The 14,122-nt window shown below is 46.3% G+C and overlaps 1 protein-coding gene across 4 annotated transcripts in view; it reads right to left on the bottom strand.

Annotated features, from left to right (window-relative positions):
- Positions 1–11,114: 11,114 nt before the first annotated feature.
- Positions 11,115–14,122, bottom strand: part of LOC138662332 (methyl-CpG-binding domain protein 1-like) — a 35,925-nt gene continuing 32,917 nt past the window's right edge. For 3 of the 4 annotated variants that reach the window (XM_069747831.1, XM_069747829.1, XM_069747830.1), the window contains one exon: positions 11,115–13,382. In XM_069747831.1, coding sequence (XP_069603932.1) covers positions 12,936–13,382 — 447 coding nt within the window. In that variant the 3' untranslated portion in view covers positions 11,115–12,935. The remainder of the gene's footprint in view (positions 13,383–14,122) is intronic. The other variant, XM_069747828.1, reaches the window with a different exon arrangement.

The raw sequence follows: 14,122 nt of genomic DNA on the forward strand, positions 1-14,122 counted from the left end.
AGGTCATAACGCAGCCCAAGCTCCAAATTTTAACAGGGTCATCATGCTGCCCTCACTTCGAATTTTTAGAGGGTAAACAGGCAGCCTTAGCTCATCATTTTTAGAGGGTCATCATGCGACCCTGTCTCTTTATTATTCCAGGGTGTGTCTTTATAATTTTTACAAGATGTGTATGAGATCTACCTCTACAATTCTCTTATGCATATATATGTATACCCCCCGGGGTAAATGTTTTTCATCCCTTGCACATAGTGCATAGGCTTTTTGAGTCTAGGAGTCCCACTACCTAACAATTTTAACAGCATGTATATGAGGCCCTCCTTTATGTTCAATACAGGGTGTATCGGAGTCCATCTTCATTCTAATTTTTGGCATTTCTTGCATTGTCCGCATAGGCTTTGTGAGTTTCAGAGTCCCTCCTTCATAAATTAAACAGGATGTGTCTGACCATGTCACGTGCACAACATGCCCAGCTAAGGTAGTGGGTATGTTAAAATTATATTTAGCAGTGACTATGCATTGCTGCAGCAGTGCAATATAGCGCAACCTCCACCAGGCGATGCTGGTGAGGGAAGAGAGGTTGCACACACAGCGTAACACCACTGAGCAGCAGCAGAAGCACCACCTGGTGGCGAAAGAGTGGTCTGACGAGCCGAGCCAGAAACAGTCAGGACAAGAAGTACCAGAGGTCACAGCAATGCATGTGGTCAAATACAAGCCAGAAGGCAGAGCCAGACGGGAGCAGATATAACCGAGATGAGAGACAATAAAAAACCAAACACTAAGACATGCGGGGTGGCATGAAAGGGAAGTCACGGGAACAGAGTAAACGGGCAGAGAACAAAACACAGTATCAAGGGTTCAAGCTGCTCTAGCCTGGGAGCATGAACTATTACTGACATTGGTCTGCAGGCCACAGCAGACTGAAATAGCCACACAGAACCCCAAACGAGGCAGAGAAGGTTAACCTCCGCATGACCAGAGCAGGAAGAGAACAAGAAGCAAACCTTGATCATGACAGTACCCCTCTCTCAATGGGGGGCCACCGGATCCCCAGGTTTTCCTGGATAGTGAGCGTGAAATGCCCAAACCAACAGATCCGCATGGACCGAACACGCCAGCACCCACAACCGGTCCTCAAAATTATTTCCATAATCCATCCTTTCCGCAACCCTCACTCTACCAAAATGCTTGTGCATGCCCTAATCATCTCCCGCCTCGACTTTTGCAACATCTTCCTCTGTGGACTACCTTCTAACACTCTCGCACCTCTCCAGTCCGTCCTTAGCTCTGCTGCCCGACTAATTAATCTCTCTCCTCGCTACACTCCTGCTTCCCCTCTTTGCAAATCCCTTCCCCTGTTCCCAATTTCCCAGCATATCCAGTTTTAACTACTAACACTGACCTACAAAGCCATCCATAACCTTTCTCCTCCGTATATTTCCGAACTAATCTCTCAATATCTTCCCTCACGTAATCTCCGGTCCTCCCAAGACCACCTTTTCTCCTCTATGCTTATTCGCTCCTCACCCAATCGCCTCCAAGACTTCTCCCGAATATCCCCCATCATCTGGAATTCTGTGCCCCAAAACGTCCGGTTATCCACCACACTTGGATCCTTCAAACGGAAGCTGAAAACCCATCTCTTCAAAAAAGCTTGCAACCTGTAAAGACCACACGGCCACCTCAACACCATTGGAGTTACTGCAACCCCGATCTACTGTCTCCACCCCCATAATACTGTAGAATGTTAGCTCGCAAGGGCAGGATCCTCTTCCCTCTGTATCAGTCTGTCATTGTTAGTTTTATTTACTGTAAGTGATATTTTTATTTTGATGTAATCCCATCTAATGTGCAGCACCATGGAATTAATGGTGCTATATAAATAAATAATAATAATAATACTCCTTCATAGCAGCCCGCTCAGGGCCGGAGAAATTGTACAGATGGGCCATGGGAAATTTGGCACCAGGAACAAGATCAACAGCACAATCGAATGGGCGGTGTGGTGGTAGAGCCTCAACCTCCTTTTTGGAAAACACATCCTCAAAGTCCTACAGGTACTCCGGAATACCCTCCAGACTGACGGATGACACAGATACAGTAGAAAGGCAACTTCTGCTACAATTAGGACCCCATTTAACCATTTAACAATGTCCTGAGATTCCCAGTCTATCACAGGATTATGTAACTGTAACCAGGGGAATCCCAACACCAGTCCCGCAGGCAGATTGTCCAGAACAAAACATGAAATACGTTCCTTGTGCAAGGAACCCACTTTAAGGAGAAACTCCTCTGAGACAAATTTGATGACATTTTTAGCCAGTGGTGTTTTGTCAATGGCAACAATATGAATAGTAGTCTCCAGCCTAAGGGTACCTTCACACATAACGATATTGTTAACGATATCGTTGCTATTTGTGACGTAGCAACGATATCGTTAATGAAATCGTTATGTGTGACAGCGACCAACGATCAGGCCCCTGCTGCGAGATCGTTGGTCGCTGAGGAAAGTGCAGAACTTTATTTCGTCGCTGGACTCCCTGGAGACATCGCTGGATCGGCGTGTGTGACACCGATCCAGCGATGTCTTCACTGGTAACCAGGGTAAACATCGGGTAACTAAGCGCAGGGCCGCGCTTAGTAACCCGATGTTTACCCTGGTTACCATGCTAAAAGTAAAAAAAAACAAACACTAGATACTTACCTAACGCTGTCTGTCCTCCAGCGCTGTGCTCTGCACTCCTCCTGTACTGTCTGTGAGCCGGAAAGCAGAGCGGTGACGTCACCGCTCTGCTTTCCGGCTCCCAGACAGTACAGGAGGAGAGCAGAGAAGCAGAGCGCAGCGCTGGAGGACAGACAGCGGTAGGTAAGTATCTAGTGTTTGTTTTTTTTTACTTTTAGGATGGTAACCAGGGTAAATATCGGGTTACTAAGCGCGGCCCTGCGCTTAGTTACCCGATGTTTACCCTGGTTACCGGCATCGTTGGTCGCTGGAGAGCGGTCTGTGTGACAGCTCTCCAGCGACCAAACAGTGACGCTGCAGCGATCCGGATCGTTGTCGGTATCGCTGCAGCGTCGCTAAATGTGAAGGGGCCTTAACTGTCCCTAACTTACACTTGGTCACCAAGTTAGAGTCAATAAAGATCATGGACAACCCGCAGTCCACGAAAGCAGAAGTGGGCTTGCAGCAACTCCCACAACTAAGTTCCACTTCCAACAGTACTTTACAAAATGAAGAAAATGTTACCGGAGAGTCTGGGTAACCTCCACGACAATCACCCAGACTCAGCCATTTGTTAGTCGTGGGCAGGAGGGGGCAGTCCTTTTTCCAATGTCCGGGATCTCCGCAGTAAAAACACAGCTTTCCTTCACGTCGCCGTCTTCTCTCCTTCTCCTTGAGGTTGGTGGTCCTCACCTCCATGGGTTCAGACGGTGGCAAAACAGGATTAGCAGGGAATAACAGAACCTCTCACTGTGTAACATCTCTCTCCCTAAGGGTACCGTCACACTATACGATTTACCTACGATCACGACCAGCGATATGACCTGGCCGTGATCGTAGGTAAATCGTAGTGTGGTCGCTGGGGAGCTGTCACACAGACAGCTCTCCAGCGACCAAGGATGCCGAGGTCCCTGGGTAACCAGGGTAAACATCGGGTAACTAAGCGCAGGACCGCGCTTAGTTACCCGATGTTTACCCTGGTTACAAGCGTTAAACTAAAAAAAAACAAGCAGCACATACTTACATCTGGTGTCCGTCACGTCCCTTGCCGTCTGCTTCCCGCACTCAGTGACTGCTGGCCGTAAAGTGAAAGTGAAAGCACAGCCGCTGTGCTCTGCTTTCACTCTACGGCCGGCAGTCACAGTGCGGGAAGCAGAAACGGCAAGGGACCTGACGGACACCAGAATGTAAGTATGTGCTGTTTGTTTTTTTTTAGTTTAACGCTTGTAACCAGGGTAAACATCGGGTAACTAAGCGCGGTCCTGCGCTTAGTTACCCGATGTTTACCCTGGTTACAAGCGAACGCATCGCTGGTTCGCATCGCTAGATCGGTGTCACACACACCGATCTAGCGATGACAGCGGGAGATCCAGCGATGAAAGAAAGTTCCATACGATCTGCTACGACGTACGATTCTCAGCAGGATCCCTGATCGCTGCTGCGTGTCAGACACAGCGATATCGTAACGATATCGCTGGAACGTCACGAATCGTACCGTCGTAGCGATCGAAATGTTATAGTGTGACGGTACCCTTAGCCTCCGATTCATACGGACAGCCTGAGTCATAGCCTCCTCCAATAAGCTGGGTGGTGGATGGAGAGCCAGAGCATCTTTCAGGTGATCCGACAGTCCTCTCCTGAACTGACATCTCACCGCAGTCATCCCAGGACACCTCAGTGGACCATCGACAAAACTCAAAGCAATACCATTCAGCCAAGAGCTTCCCCTGAAAGAGGCTCATGATTGTGTCCTCTGCCACTCCGACCTGGTCAGGCTTGTCAAAAATAAGTCCTAGGGCCTCAAAGAATCTGTCCACAGACGCACTTTCGTGGGCAGCAGCCGGTAAAGAGAAAGCCCACAACTGAGGTCCCTCCCGCAGTAAGGAAATGATTATCCCCACCCGCTGACTCATCTCCAGAAGATCGGGGTTTAAGAGAAAACAATAGCTTGCAACTCTCCTTGAATGTACGGAACCTTTCCTTTTCCCCAGAGAAGGTATCTGGGAGCCTGACCATAGGTTTAGGAGAGTGCAATGAGACATCAACAGTGCTAGAGTGCTAACAGACTGAGAAACAAATCCCTGCAAAGATTTTACTGTGTCAGAAAGTTCCCTTTACAGGTGGTTATGAGACGAGGCCAAGGCCCTCTGTTCCAGACAGATCCTTCATCATTTGTGTCTAACTGTCCATTTGATCCGCCAAAGTCTGCAATGGATCCATAAAAAGCAGAGCAGAGGAAAAAAAATTAAAATCCACTTTAAAAGCATGAGTCAGTGATAATGTAATGCTGCTGGAGTGCAGCATAGCGCAACCTCCACCAGGAGATGTTGGTGAGGGAAGAGAGGTTGCACACACAGCGTAACACCACTGAGCAGCAACACAAGCGCCACCTGGTGGTGAAAGAGTGGTCAGACGAGCCGAGTCAGAAACAGGACAAGAAGTACCAGAGGTCACAGCAATGCACGTGGTCAAATACAAGCCAGAAGGCAGAGCCAGACGGGAGCATATATAACCGAGACGAGAGACAGTAAAACAGGTCAGAAGACAAGCCGGGTCACATACCAAAAGGTCCAAGCACAAGGAGTGAATACTAAGACAAGCGGGGTGGCAGGATAGGGAAGTCACGAGAAACGGAGTAAACGGGCAGAGGACAAAACACAATATCAAGGGGTCTGCTGCTCTAGCCTGGGAGCATGAACTATCACTGACATTGGTCTGCGGGCCACAGCACTGAAATAGCCACACAGAACCCAAAATGAAGTAGAGGTTATCCCCCGCATGACCAGACCGGGGAGAGAACAAGAAACAAACCCCAGCCTGGATCATGACAGACTACCGGTTTGTGTAGTTTTATTTACCCCTCTACTATGTCATTTACTGTAGTCACACGTGCCTGGGAAATACAGTGAGACATTAAGGGTTGGAGGAGGTGCTTTTCTTTTTTCGCTTGCTTATATATAAGTCATTAGACAGGAAATAATGTTTTCTAACATTTCTTCCTAAGTCATGTCCATTTTATCTTTTCTTCTGTAGGATTTATAGTCAGTCCATAAAAGTGGAGTAATACTCTGAGAACAGTGTTCCCAACAGAGACCTGGAAGTCAGCAATGCGGCAATGATTCCATTTCAGCACTGTTTCCATCCATTTCAGTGACTTTCTTACACCCTTCCCCCCCCCCCCCCCCATCTATTTGGGTCTTCTGAAACAATGCTCGAATTTCACATTGACTTCGATTTGAGTACCAAGTACAATGGAGCGCCCGAGCGTGTGACCTACTTGATTTGAGTACCAAGCATTTTAGTGCTCCCTGATCACTAATCTGTATGGTTTCTTTCATGAACTTCTTTGGGCCAAACAAGGTCCGAGAGAACTTCTGTGACCTACCCCCATTGCTTGCCTTGTTCTGCTCAGATCGGATAAGTCTCAATATCACCTGTGACAGGGTCACTGGCAATGTATGTGAGGGGAGATATGTATCATCAAGATTGCTATCTTCCCTGATGTGAAAACCCATTAGTTTCTCTCCAGCATGTTATGTGTTGAGGGGTTAATCGGCCATGACAGGGTTGTGTTTTTTTTGTGAGTAGTTGAGATGGGCGGAACAGTTACTCACCATATCTCCACTCCAAGGTTGTGGTTCAGCAAGTTATGTCCTACCACTGAGTTTTTTCTCTGTCTGTGGATCTGGAGGCAGGAGAGCTCCAGAGAAGTGTTTATGTGCAAATTTGCTGGACTCTTGATTGTACCCTGAGCCGGGGGGTTTCCCGCCAGCCTAAAGACTGTGCTATGCGTTATCTTTTTCTTTTCTGAAGGCCATGTTTATTTTGTTAAACCATGCACTGATTTATACAGTGATTTAAATAAACCAGCAGAAGAAACGTTCCTGTGTCTGCCTCTGCAAGAGCAAGTACCTTGCCAAGTGGCAAGGCCCATACGAGATGGTGGAGGTTAATTACAATGTCCACTAGCCAGGTCGAAGGAAGCCTTACCAAGTATACCACATGAACTTGCTAAAGCCGTGGTGAGATTGGTAATCACTGTAAGCACCTTGTATGGGAGCTCGTCCTGAAGCCAAAATGGAGGATGTCACAATTGCAGAGACTATCACCGGCCCAGGACCAACAGGGTCAAGAACTGCTGCAGGGGAACTGTGACCTATCCTCGGAGTTGCTGGGGCGTACACAGGTGGTGGAGCATGATGTTCTGACAGAGAGGTATAAAGGGATGAATAGTAAGCCATATAGGTTTCCCGAAGCACGAAATGTTGAGATGCAAATAAGAAGAGCGAGCCAATGATCGGATGTGGGGGGTATAGGAAAGCTCGGAATCAAGTATGACCACAAGGCAGTGGGCATGTTGGGAGTAATGGTGGAACCACACACAGAGATGGCAATGTCGGGCAATGGTAGGTTAGTAGACCGAGAGAACACGAGGAGTTCAGTTTTTGACAGGTTCAGTTAGAGGGAGAACATGATGTTAGAGACAGCGGTAAGAATCACTGATGTTTTCTAAAAAGGCAGGCGCGAGATCAGAAGTGTATAATTGGGTGTCATCAGCATAGAGATGGTACGGGAACCCAAATCTGATTGTTTGTCCAATAGGGGCAGTATACAAAAAGAGGAGGGGGCCTAGGACTGATCCTTGAGGAACCCCAACAGTAAGGGGAAGGTGAGAGGAGGAAGAGCCAGCAAAAGATACAGTGAAGGAGCGATCAGAGAGATAGAAGAACCAGGAGAGAATGGTGTCCTTGAGGCCGATGGAGCGGAGAATAGTGAGGAGCTGATGATCCACAGTGTCGAATGCTGTGGATAGATCCAAGAGAATTAGCATGGAGTAGTGACGTTAGATTTAGCCGTTAGTAGTTCATTAGAGACTTTAGTGAGGGAAGTTTCAGTAGAGTGTAAAGAGCGGAAACCAGATTAAAGAGGGCCGAGAAGAGAGATATCTGAGAGATAGCGGGTAAGACGGGAGTAGACCACGCGTTCGAGGAGTTTAGAGATGAAGGGAAGATTAGAGACAGGTCAATAATTAGTGGCACAGTTTTGGTCGAGGGATGGTTTTTAATGGTTTTTTAAGTAGTGGATGTATGATGGCATGCTTAAATGAAGAGGGTAAAATACCAGAAGAGAGAGAAAGGTTGAATATTTTTGTTAAATGAGGAGACAGCTGGGGAAAGGGACTGGAGGAGATGTGACGGAATGGGGTCACTGGTGCAAGTGGTCGGGCGAGAAGATGCAAGGAGCCTGATTACTTGTTCTTCTGTAACTGGTTCAAAGTCAGAGAGTGAACTAGATGCTGTGTGGGAGGACAGTGCATGGTATGAAGGGGTTGGGAGATAATTTCCTGTCCGATGTGGTCAATTTTTCCTTTGAAGTAATTGGCCAGATCGTCAGCGCGGAGATCTGTGGTTGGGGCCTGCACTCTTGGGTTGAGTAGGGACTGGAAAGTGTCAAAGAGACGTTTAGGGTTATTGAACAGGGAGGTAATGAGGGTATTAAAATAGGTTTTTTTGGAGAGGTGAAGGGCAGAGTTGTATGTTTTAAGCATGAAGTTATAATGGATGAAATCTTCGGGTAGATTAGATTTTCTCCACAGACATTCAGCGCACCTGGACCACCGCAGCAGGAAATGTGTTTGCAGCGTGTGCCATGGTTGTCGCCGTCTGTGCCAAGTTGTTCTATGTATAGGAGGTGCAGTTTCATCCAGGGCACTTTGCAGGGTTTCATTGTAACGTTTCAGTGCAGAATCAGGACATAAGATGGAGGAGATGGGGGCCAATGAGGAGTGCAAGTTCTTCACACGTTTCTGGGTATTAATGGCCTGTATGTTTCTATAAGTGTGGAAAGTGGGGGTGACCTGGGGCGGGATGGCAGTTCTTGATAGAGAATGAAAGAAGGTTGTGGTCAGATAGCGGGAGAGGGGAGTTTGTGAAATCGTCCACTGAGCAAAGCTGGGAGAAGACCAAGTCGAGTCCATTCGTTTTCGTCTCATATTGTAGGATCCTTAGATCATCTGCATTCATCCACAGGAAGACACCAGGCTTTCTCCACATCCAACTTCTGTAGGACTTTTCTTTGGCACCATCTTTTTCACATATTTCCGTTCTTCCTCATCAAATTCAGTGGAAGACGACAGGTCGATGACACTTGTGTATTCGAACCTCACTCTTTTTCTCAACCCTTTTATTTACAGTCTAAGGAACAAGCAAGTTAAGGAGTCTCTGAAGATCATCGCTCCACCTGTGAGGTCCATATTTGGAATCAAGTTGTTACGATGATTGTCACCAGGGTAAACATCGGGTAACTAAGCGCAGGGCCGCGCTTAGTAACCCGATATTTACCCTGGTTACCATTCTAAAAGTAAAAAAAAACAAACACTAGATACTTACCTACCGCTGTCTGTCCTCCAGCGCTGCGCTCTGCTTCTCTGCTCTCCTCCTGTACTGTCTGGGAGCCGGAAAGCAGAGCGGTGACGTCACCGCTCTGCTTTCCGGCTCACAGACAGTACAGGAGGAGTGCAGAGCACAGCGCTGGAGGACAGACAGCGTTAGGTAAGTATCTAGTGTTTGTTTTTTTTTGATTGTCACAAGTAAAATAAATTCCGGACTGATAAAAATAAAGAGGGGAAACTTTCTCATTGTAAACAAAATAAAATTTATTGGAGAAAAATGAACATCCTGGAAAGGAGAAACTGAAGTTACAGTTACTTATGGCAAATCAAACATAAAACCTGAAGCCATAGAGTGGATCCATCACTATCACATTCACCGGAGGCAGACATTTTTGTTGGTAAGCTAAAAAGATAATGATACCCACTGCATAACTGGAATAAAAAGTCTATGGTAGTTGGGAAGTTTCCCAGAGACATCAGCGGTCAGTACAACCGCTGACTCTGCGATGTGCTTATGACTGGTTCACGGTAATAATGGTTACCCAAGCTGCTAATATATCTGTCTGGGAAGATAATACTGTACCTGGGATCGGCAGTGCAAACTTTTATTTCTTAGGTGGTGGAATTATACATATTAAAAACAAATAGGACATTTACTCCGTTATGGACGTGCTCCAGTGTATTATACCATGGCACCCACACAACAGAGTGGTCCCTGAAAGACGGGTGCATGGAATGATGCGAAATACATATCTGAGCTAACACAACCAAGTAGCTAAAATGAAGGGCAACTTCATCTAACTACCGACATATAATATTAAGTATTCATGGTCTTCATTCTTTGGATTATTCTGAGATTTCAAGCTACTAAGTGGCATTAAAAGGCATGTATTGCTAAGACGGTCGTCTTTAAAGGGGATGCCCACCTTTAAAAAATATAATACAGTTTTATTATATGCAAACTAAATACAATGGAAAGTTTTAAGTATATTACTAATCCTGTACTGATCCAGAGTTACATCCTGTATTATACCCCAGAGCTGCACTCACTATTCTGCTGGTGCAGTCACTGTGTACATACATTACTGACCACGAGTTACATCCTGTTATATACTCCAGAGCTGTCCTCACTCTGTATATACATTACTGATCCTGAGTTACATCCTGTAATATATTGCAGAGCTGCACTCACCATTCTGCTGGTGCAGTCACTGTGTACTTACATTACTGATCCTGTACTGATCCGGAGTTATATCCTGGTATTATACCCCAGAGCTGCACTCACTATTCTGCTGGTGCAGTCACTGTGTGCATACATTACATTACTGATCCTGAGTTATATCCTGTATTATACTCCAGAGCTGAACTCACTATTCTGCTGGTTGTCAATTTAAATAGACACCCTAACAGCTTAGTTAAGAGGAATTTGCTACATTAGAAATCAGTATAGTGCCAGGTATAAATAATAACAAGGTGATTTCAGCTCTGAAGCCTGCAAAACTGTTAATGCAGCACTGGAGTATAATACAAAGTGTAACTTAGTAATGTAATTTATGTTCACAGTGACTGCAGCAGCGGAATAGTGAGTGCAGCTCTGGCGTATAATACAGGATGTAACTCAGGATCAGTAATGTAATGTATATACACAGTGACTGCACCAGCAGAATAGTGAGCACAGCTCTGGAGTATAATACAGGATGTAACTCCGGATCAGTACAGGATCAGTAATGTAATGTAATGTATATACAGTGACTACACCAGCAGAGCAGTGAATGCAGCTCTGTAATGTAACACGGGATGGAGTTTTATCGGGGGATCTTGTGTTTGGCCTAACTGTAGGGAGTTCGTGCCGATGGCTATTAGGCAATAACAAAATTCTTTCTGGCCTAGGAGAGGACCATTAACATTAAGAAGATACCGGTGCGTGTTCACGGCTATACACCACTGATAGGTCAACACGACGTACAAATCAGACATTTCTGTACAGAATAACAAATATAAAGATATTTATCCTTTATTTAAAAAGCAGCAACTTTTTTTTGTTTATAACGAGAGCTACGGTAAGGAGAGGTCCTACTGTCAGCAAAACGAAAAAACAGTCCGTCTCTGGAGAGGCTGAAAGGAAGACTAGTCAGACGGGTCCTGGATAAAAGATTACATGTAATGACATAAAACCAACTCTCCGAAACACCTGAAAATTGATAAACGAAGAACTTTACAATATCTGCGGCCCAGCCTCAGTTACGTCCAGTGTAGAAAGAGAAAAATCATTCCGACTCTGAAGATCCATTCCCATAAAATATCATCTATTCCCTATAAATCTGAGAACAGCTCACGTCACAAGACAACATAAAATAACAAAAACACTACAGGCCCAGCTTATAAGAATCCATAGAGACCCCCCAAACTCCCACAATGACCCCCAGCAATCGTCCCGATGGAAGCATCACTGAATTGAGTGGCAAGACCCATCTCGTTGATATGACTCCCACCACCAGCAGTCACGTCCACCACAATGCAACTTTTAACTCATCTCAATGTAAAAAAAATACTAAAAATGGAGAGTGTTTTAAAGGGGGACAAGCCCTGTCTTGTGGGACTGGATGATCACAACTGGCCAAGTCTTAGACGAATGCTCGTTTCACCAAGTTATCCCTTCATACATTTAACATGTGCGCTGTCAGTTTAGTCACGCATGCGTGTGTTGTGATTGGGAAGAACGGTGTTCGACCGGTTTCACTCAGCCATGTTGCACGTCTTCAGTACGGACCAGCTGACGGTCTCCTCACCAGAACTCTACACCCTCATGGGCATAAATGCGGCTCTTGAGTTAATAAGGTCCATACTCATGAAAAATAGATATGTAAAACCGGCCTAATCACCTTTAGTTACCTCTTTTGACAAAGGATTGAGCATGTTCAATTCAACATGCCCGATCCCTTTTATTAATTACAAGACAGGCAGAACAATGGTTGGTTGAATATTACAACACATTAAGAGGATTGGAAGGAGAAGGTCAGACTGACCTTCGTGCTATGTGTATGGCCACTTTTACCCCCGGTGATCATCTTACAGCAGCGGGACCGCTCTGTGACATCTTAATGAGCTCCCTCCCGATACTGTAAAATGTCCTCATCGGAAGAAGGGAATGGGGGGGGGGGCTTATGTCCCCTTTAAGTTAAAGGGCTTGTATCAAGATTGCAAGTCAGGATAGGAAATGACTTGCTGACCCTTGGGCACCCCAACAATCACAAGAACGGGGGTCCCAGAGCAGAGGTTCAGCAAGTGTGCTGCTGAGACTGTTCTGCTACCTCCTTCAGACTTTGAATGCAGCGGCAAAGCACAACCTGGACAAGGGGCTTAGGACCACTGTTCCTGTGATTTGTGGGGGTCCCAGAAATCTTAGGTACAGCCCGTGACCCCACATCCTACATATACTATCATGCCCTCTAAACAAAATACATGGCTTTTATTTGGTCCCTATGACTGAAGCTAGGTGGAAGCTTTAGGCCGATGTATGCTTACATACACCTACAGCTAAAATTGCCTACCCCTCTGGGCTATCGGGAAGCCCACACTAATAACCGGAGAGCGAGCGGCCCATCGCTCACCCGGTCTTTGGAGATCTACGTGTACACTGAGGTGGCAAGTTTTATCGGGAGGCGGGATGTTTAACCATCCTCCGTGCTGAACCGCAGCTGCCGGATACACAGGGTTATCAATACAGGCTCCTTCCTTCCCATCCTGCTGCTCCACAGCTAAAGTTTCATGAGTAGTCTCTTGTCCCTGAGCGTTGGCCCACCCTTTGTCCCACCGGCATCAGTGATAAATGCCTGACGGCCAGGGCATTGTGCAACATTCGGGGCACCGTTCCTCGTACACCAACACCGAACAGTTTGGAGAACGTGGCCCGCTTTTCGGAAGACCTCCGCAAGGACGATAGGCCTCCAGGTCACAGATGAGCTCCACAACCTCGTCCACTGTGGTGAGCCGGCTCGGATGCTTGCTGAAAAGTTCGTGGGAGGAGGGGACGGGGTAATTCCTCACGGCAATATTAAAGTGAAGTCCCGGGAGTATGTGGATGATTGTCTCTGCCATGGTGGACACCGGGGACCTCTGGATTAGATGTAGGTTGGGGCCGCTGGAAGCAAGGACTCCCCAATGAGCTGGTAAGGGGATCTCATTCAGTTCATCCATAAATTCCTGCAGGAGTGGATCCAGCTCATTCCTAGAGTTGTAAGAGCCCAGACTGTAGATCTCCATGATCTGCGGAGCAAAAGGAAACAATGAGGGTCTAGTCAAAAAGAAGAACATCCATTAGTGATGAGCAAACGGGCTTGTTATCTGAGCATGCTGGGGTGTTAGCCGAGCATGCTGGGGTTCTGAGTATTTTAGGGGTGCTTGAGAAATATGTTCAAGTCCCCGCAGCTGCATGTCTCACGGCTGTTCGACAGCCTAACAAACAGGTGATCCCTAGATATGTTGCGTGAGACACGCAGCCGCGGGGACTTGAACATATTTTTCGAGCACGCCAAAGACACTAAGCTAGCACCTTATCTGAGCAAGTTCACTCATCACTAACGTCCATCCACGGCAGGAGATAATGATGACAGATTTCTGGCACTGACCCTGTGCAATATCCACAGCATCTACCAGTGCCTTCAACCTAAACACTTTCCCACAGCAGCCATCCATTTTTCATTTTTTTTGTACATTTTCGGTTTTCCCCCACTTCCTTGGAGAGCCATGATTTTTTTTTTTTGCCATGAACAGGGCAATGCCGTACGAGGACTTGTTTTTATGGGGTCTGCACAACTTTCTAATGTTATTTTTTTATTCCTTTTTTTTTTGGGGGGGGGGGGGAGGGAATATAAAAATAAATTTTCATGCTTTATTAGTTCAGACAATTACACAAGCAAATATGTTAGTTTTAAAAAGAATGTCTTTTTACTTTTGGGGAAGTAGGTTGTGAAAGGGAGGGGCAATTAGGTGCATCTTTTTTTTTT

This window comes from Ranitomeya imitator, chromosome 2 (assembly GCF_032444005.1).
Source record: "Ranitomeya imitator isolate aRanImi1 chromosome 2, aRanImi1.pri, whole genome shotgun sequence".
NCBI lineage: Eukaryota > Metazoa > Chordata > Amphibia > Anura > Dendrobatidae > Ranitomeya > Ranitomeya imitator.